This window comes from Dreissena polymorpha, chromosome 3 (genome assembly GCF_020536995.1).
Source record: "Dreissena polymorpha isolate Duluth1 chromosome 3, UMN_Dpol_1.0, whole genome shotgun sequence".
Taxonomy (NCBI): Eukaryota; Metazoa; Mollusca; class Bivalvia; order Myida; family Dreissenidae; genus Dreissena; species Dreissena polymorpha.
In genome coordinates this window covers 129,734,953-129,741,690 of record NC_068357.1, presented here as the reverse complement: position 1 = coordinate 129,741,690, position 6,738 = coordinate 129,734,953, and the positions used below count along the sequence as shown (strand labels likewise).

General features: G+C 40.7%; 1 protein-coding gene across 1 annotated transcript; it reads right to left on the bottom strand.

The window, feature by feature from the left end:
- Positions 1 to 733: 733 nt before the first annotated feature.
- Positions 734 to 2,400, bottom strand: LOC127872590 (uncharacterized). The gene is made up of 3 exons (XM_052415917.1): positions 1,853 to 2,400; positions 1,219 to 1,789; positions 734 to 1,054 (listed from the first exon to the last, which is right to left on the bottom strand). Exons 1-3 carry the CDS (start codon positions 2,398 to 2,400, stop codon positions 734 to 736), a joined length of 1,440 nt encoding a protein of 479 aa, XP_052271877.1.
- Positions 2,401 to 6,738: the final 4,338 nt, after the last annotated feature.

Sequence of the window (6,738 nt, the reverse complement as noted above, 5' to 3'; positions counted from 1 at the left end):
GGTGCTGTCTGTAGAGTGAGGACTCTGTTCTTGAGTTCTCGCTCCACGGTTCGGCGCCACGTCTCTTTCGGTCGTCCACGGTTTCTTTTCCCCTGTGGGAAATGCCACCCTGGGAAGCGAGTCGGGTGGCTTTCTGCAAAGGTAGCCTATCCATCTCCATCTCCTCAAAGCGATGGTCTCAGCGATGCTGCTTGCGCCAGCTCTTTCACGCAGTTCCATGTTCGTGATCAGGTTTGGCCAGAAGACTTTCAATATCCGGCGCGGGCACTTGTTCTGGAAGACTTCCAGTTTTTGCTTGATGGTAGCAGTGGTCTTCCAGCACTCAGACCCATATAGAAGGACGCTCAGCACGTTGCTCTTGAAGATGCGGAGCTTGGTGTGCATGCTAAGACTTGTGGTCTTCCAGATGGGCTTCAGCATCGCGAAGGCTTGGTTGACTTTGCTGATCCTCGTGTTGATCTCCCTTTCACAGTCTCCATCTGTGGTTACCTTGCTGCCCAGGTAAATGAACTACTCCACATCTTGCAGTGGCCGGCCATTGATGGTGATTGGGTCGCCCACTCTGGTGTTCCTCCTCATGACCTGAGTCTTTCCAATGTTGACCCTGAGACCTATGGTGCTTGCTGAAAGTGCCAACTGTTGTGTCTTCTGCTGGATGTCCTGGTTCCAAGCAGCTAGCAAGAAGCCCGATATCGTTGGCATAGTTCAGGTCATCTAGCAGCGAGGTCAGCATTCACTGTATTCCTTGCCTCCGTCCTTCTGTGTTGCGGCGCATGATCCAGTCAATTGCCATTGAAAAGAGGAGCGGCGAGAGGATACATCCTTGCTTCACTCCAGTTTCCACCTGAAATGGTTCAGTGAGCAGGTTGTTGTGGATGACTCTGCACTCAAAGTTTTCGTACAGGGACCTGATGACGTTGACAAGTTTCTGAGGGATGCCATAATGTCGCAGAATCTTCCAGAGAGAGTCTCGGTGTAGGCTCTCGAGGGCCTTCTCGAAGTCCACAAAAACCACGTAGAGGGATCCATTCCATTCATGGGACTGTTCAAGGATCTACCTCGGGACAAAAATGTGGTCGATGCAGGACTTGCCTTGCCTGAAGCCTGCCTGTTCCTGGCGAAGAATACCGTCCACTGCTGTTGTGATGCGTTAGAGGATGATGCGGATGAAGATCATCCTGGTGAAAGATAGTAAAGTGATCCCTCGCCAGTTGTTACAGTTCCCCGTGTCTCCTTTTTGGGCAGTTTGACGATGGTGCCGGTCTTCCAGTCGCTTGGCGCTTCTTTACTTTCCCAAATCTTTTGAAGAATCTGGCAAAGAAGCTGCGGCGTCACTGTGTCTTCTGCTTTTAGCATCTCAGGGCACACTCCTTCGTCGCCAGGCTCCTTCCCATTCTTCAGCTTATGGATGGCCTCATTGACATCCGTTGCAGTGATGTTGTTGAGGTTGATGTCAAGGTCCTCTTCAGCTTCAGGAATGTTGGCTAGGGTTGGTGGATCTGGGCTGTTTAGGATGGACTCAAAGCGTTGCTTCCATCTCTTAAGCTTCTCCTCTTCCAAAGTGACATGAGTTCCGTCTACAGCTCTCACGGGATGGTCATGGTGCTGGCCGTAGTCGCCCTTCAGCTTCTTTGTGTTCTGGTACACTGTCTTCATGTCATTGTGCTCGGCTGCTGTCTCCGCCTCCTCTGCCAGCCTCTCTATATACCTCCTCTTGTCTCTTCTGTTGATTTCTTGTCTTGTCACCTTGTCTTTCTCACTATATTCCTTTGAAATTCTTTCCTTAAGTCTTAGGGATTTGGTGTCCAGTAGTTTCTTTTTGATTTGTCTTCTTTCTTCTATATGAGACTACGTTTCTTCTGAGATCCATTCTGTCTTCTTGCTCTTTCTGAAGCCTAGAACTTCCTCTCCTTCTCCTGTCTTTTTCATTACTCTGTTGAAGCCCTCGATGGTCAGTGCTGCCTCATCTTCCAAAATATTAAAACTATTCCTGAGGGTTAGCCTGAACTCTTCTTTTACTTTTGGGTCTTTCAACTTGACCACATCGTAGCGTTGGTTCTTGATGTCTCTTGTCTTGGCTTTTCTGAGCTTCAAAGTCACCTTGGCCACCAGAAGACTATGGTCGCTGCCGATGTCTGCATGTCGCATCACACGCACGTCCTGCAGAGAGTGCCTCCACCGACCATTGGTGATGATGCGATCGATCTGCTTTTGGATCCTGCCGTCTAGTGAAGTCCATGTTAGTTTGTAGATCTCCTTGTGCGCAAACAGGGTCCCTTCTATGACCAAGTCATTCTGTTGGCAGAAGTTGACTACTCTCTCCCCGTTGTCGGTGATCATACCCACTCCATGTCGTCCCATGGTCCCCTCTATCTTTGTTGTCGCAGCCAACCTTAGCATTGAAGTCGCCGAGCAACATCAGCACGTCATGTTGGGGGATGTCCGCTTAAACACTTTGAAGGGCGTCGTAGAATGCATCCTTGTCCTCTTCTTCCGCGTTGTTTATTGGTGCGTAGCCCACAACAACAGACAGCTTGGCGAACTTGGAGATCATCCTGACGTACAGCAGGCGCTCGTTCACAGGTGTCCACTGTAGCACGGTGTTGGCCTTGCTCTTGCTGATGCTGACGGCAACTCCTTCCCGGTGGTCGTTGTCTGTTCTTCCTGACCAGATGATGACATCTCCGAAACTCATCTTCTGCTTGCCAGAGATAGTCAATTTTGCTTCTGTTACTCCCTTAAGGGTCAGGTTGTATCGGTTCAGCTCACTCACCACTTGCGCTAGCTTTTCAGTCTGGTAGAGTGTTCGCACGTTCCAATATCCAACTCTGATCAATCGCTTTGGCGTCAAGAGTTCTGCTATCGGGGTTTGGACGTCCTTGCTGCTTTGATAACCATCCTTCATAAGTCCAGTTGCCTGGTCTGCTTCGCTCCCGGTGCCGTTTGTCGTTTGTTTCCTTGTTGTCGTTTCCGTAGCAAGCATTTTTTCCCAGGGTGAAGTTGCTAGCCCCACGCCCAACCCTCCTCCTTTTCAGCACGGGCTTGGGACCGTCCTTGGCGAAGTTAAAAAAAGGCATTTACGTGAACAAAATAAAATGGATGTGTGCATGCGTGTGTGCAGGGGGAGGGGTGGCGGAGAGGTGGAAGAATTGTATATTTGGAAACAATAATGAATGGGTGACATTGTAAAAATACTGGCACGGATGAAAAAGTGCACATAAGAAAGGAAGAATTTATTTGTGGTGAATCGCTTTTAACAACGCAGCGCAAGATACTTTGTCAAGCAACGTACACAGTCTGTTTAACAATAAATGTCTTTTAGCAATATATCACCAGTAAGTCCCCATAATATATAAACACAATGCAAAATAAACCATATTTTAGTCGTAAATACATATATTATATTAACAATCGGTTGTTGATTAAAATTCTCGTTAGGAAACAATACATATAATGTCATTAAAACAAACACTCTAAGTGGATGTCCCGTTTTCACATGAATACATGTACTGTTTTCTCCGCGCTTGCACTAAGTGTTCTGCTATCGTTTATTCACAAGAAGCTTGGACGGCTAGTTACAGTTAGGATGATGACGTGTACAGTTGAATTAAGGTAGCGCATCCCCTAATGATTTCCCGCGATTTATTTTACAATCATTGCCAATCTTCAATGATCGGTTATTTCCGAGAGATGCATTTCATTTTTTTCAAACTATGAATTTTGATATATGTTTACGTAATTCCTTTAGAATACATTATTTTCACAATAAATATTGACTTTGATCCAAATATCATATGAAAAAATACGATTTCGCGATTTCTGTATAGATCGACGAGCCTTTTTACCTGTTTACTTATGGATATCTAATTTAACTTGCACAAATGTAAAGTTGACGTGGCCGAGTTGTTAAGGCGATGGGCTTTAAATCTTTTGGTATCTTCCCGCGCAGGTTCGAATCCTGCCGACATCGCATACTTTTTGCGACGCGTTTTATTTCTTTTTTAACGTTATATGATTTAATAAAGCATATAAGCTATGTTTGTTGTTAAATATGTTGAAATTTTTATGCACATTCTTCAATTCTTAAAATTAAAACAACGTTATGGCTAAATTGGGTGATATACTGCTGAAAATACGAATAATGCATGTTGCATTTTTATTTTTATTTCAAAAAGTAAACGATAAATCTGTCTAATTCTTGGTATTTTTGCTGTATATAGTGTTTGTATAAAAACTACGTTTAAAATATAACTTAAATGATACAATTTTTAATTTTATGACACTTTGTTTTTAACCGACCCAATTTGTACTTGGCTGAAATCACTTACATTTCATGGCGCTCTTCCATAGATAAAAATTTGTAAAAAATAAATGTCTGTAAAATAATACATATTTCATCTTGTTTAAACTTTAAACACCTTTACTGCATCTGTACACACCAACTGCATGCCCATATTTGGAAATTTTAAATGAATTATGGTACTTATATATACCCCAGAGGTGAAAATAAACTGGACAAAAGCCGAGCGTGGGGATGGTTTTGAAAAAATCGGTATATTTTTTTTTTAAAGCATGGAAAGCCTACCTACAAATTTGCATGTAGTTCAGTGAAATGATGCTGATTAAGAAAAAAATTGATTAGATTATATTTCGATATGTGCCGTGCGCTACCTTAAGATGGTATGATAATTAGTCTAATAATTATGTGTTCTGAAACATTAATCCATGCATGTTCATTTATCCAACTTGTCTACTTTTCTAAACTAAACAGTTGCAATCATACATTTTTATTGTCAATTAGTGTACGACCTTTGACCCTTATTAATTGTGTGTATAGCTATTTTGAGCGACATCAATACGAACTAAAGTTTCAATACATAGGCGGGGCTAAAGAATATCCGAACATTGCACAGAACCACATTAGACTCGAATATATGCGTGGCTATAAATGGTCAGTTTTACGAATTATGACATGTGATTTAATAGTTTCAATATAACTTTGATTTTGGATGGAGTATACTGTATACACGTGACAAGTTTTAGTAAACACAGTATGTTTCAGATTAAGTTTCAGCTTATTTACATGTAACACAGTGTCCACATTCAGCGAATAGAATTGGAATAATATCAATACTTACCCATTAATTGTTCCATGCAAAGAAAACGAAAACATAAACCAGATTTTTTGTTACGTTTTATTGACGATTCTGCTTCAGCATCTCGTCTTAGTTATAATACCATGAAAAAATTCTTCACAATGGCAAACTATGTAAAAGACCGAGCCAGTCCGATTGAGTTAGCTAAATTATCTCAATCGGCATACCTCGCTGATTATCATTGATAAAGGTAAATGCAGCTTGGTTCCCGTCCTCTTTCAAATTTACCGAGAGGTTCGGGACATGAACCAGACACGAAACTGGCAGGTAGCACTTCAAACGATGTGACGCTGGAGAACCCCCAAATGTAGTTATGTTTAGATTAGATCGAGAATGTATCCCGCCTTCCAGTTTCGCTGAATGGGTCAAGTTCCCCACGGGTACAACTTCCCCGTACCCCCAATTTTTTTCGTACCCAAAATTTTTCGTACCCACATTTGTTTCGTACACATTTTTTTCGCATCTAATTTGTTTCGTTCCCGATTTTTTTCGTTAATTTTTTCGTACCCAATATTTTCGTTCACACAATTTTTGTTGTACCCAAATTTTCGTACCCGCATACACAATTGTGGTAATGAAGAAAAACTTTAATTGATGCTCTAATATCCATTCTCTTCAAAAGTTTCGTCACACCAGTACTGTCAGTACTTGATCTGTCAAGTTTTTGCGTTTTATATAAGCATTTTACTAATAATGCTCATTTATAATATATCCACTCACGTCACCGGAATAATTGTGGAAGGTACGTCGGATGTACTAATACGTTTCTTAACTATTTTACGATTTCCTAATTTAATTAGAATTGTATATCATTAAATTATATTTTCTCAAAATATTTGTGAAAAACGACTTCTTCACAAATTATGGCAAAACAAATGTCAAAAGTAATAATCACCTTACTCTTACTCTAAGTCTTCCTTTTACTTTAATGTTTTCCTAGTTTTCAGCTGATTGATCCTCCTTGTCAAATCGCAGATTTGAAAATGTTCGTTGCTAGTTGACGATAGCCATTGCATTTTCAAGTGATATTCTTCCAGCTTTGTAAGAATTTCATATTCGCAACAATTGTTGTTGCAATGCTTTTTTGCTTATAAATGATGCTATTTGATATAGTATATACTCGAAAATACAACATGAAATACAAAACAACGAGTATATTATATAAAAAAACGTTATTTGAATTGCGAATCTTCACTAGTTGTATGCCATGAAATGATAAAGACATGCTCGGAACCATTGTTATCGAATTGTGGATTGGAAACTGAAGACATTCGATTTTGCTTGCTAATTTGAGTTTAGAAAATACATCACAGGTACACTGTAGTTCAATCTAATACAGTGAACGTTGTAATTACATCCTTACATGTATGAACATTTATTGGAGAGGTTTTAGTGACAATGCATAATAATTTAACATTATAATATTCTTTTTTGATCTTTCTATGTGCATACAAGAACAAATTAAACACATTAAATCACATATACAAAAGAAGAATTGTAGCGTATTGGCGTTTTTTTATATTTTCATTGCCGTTATCATTACCATCTAATAAATTGTCACAGCCGTCATCCTGATGCGTTT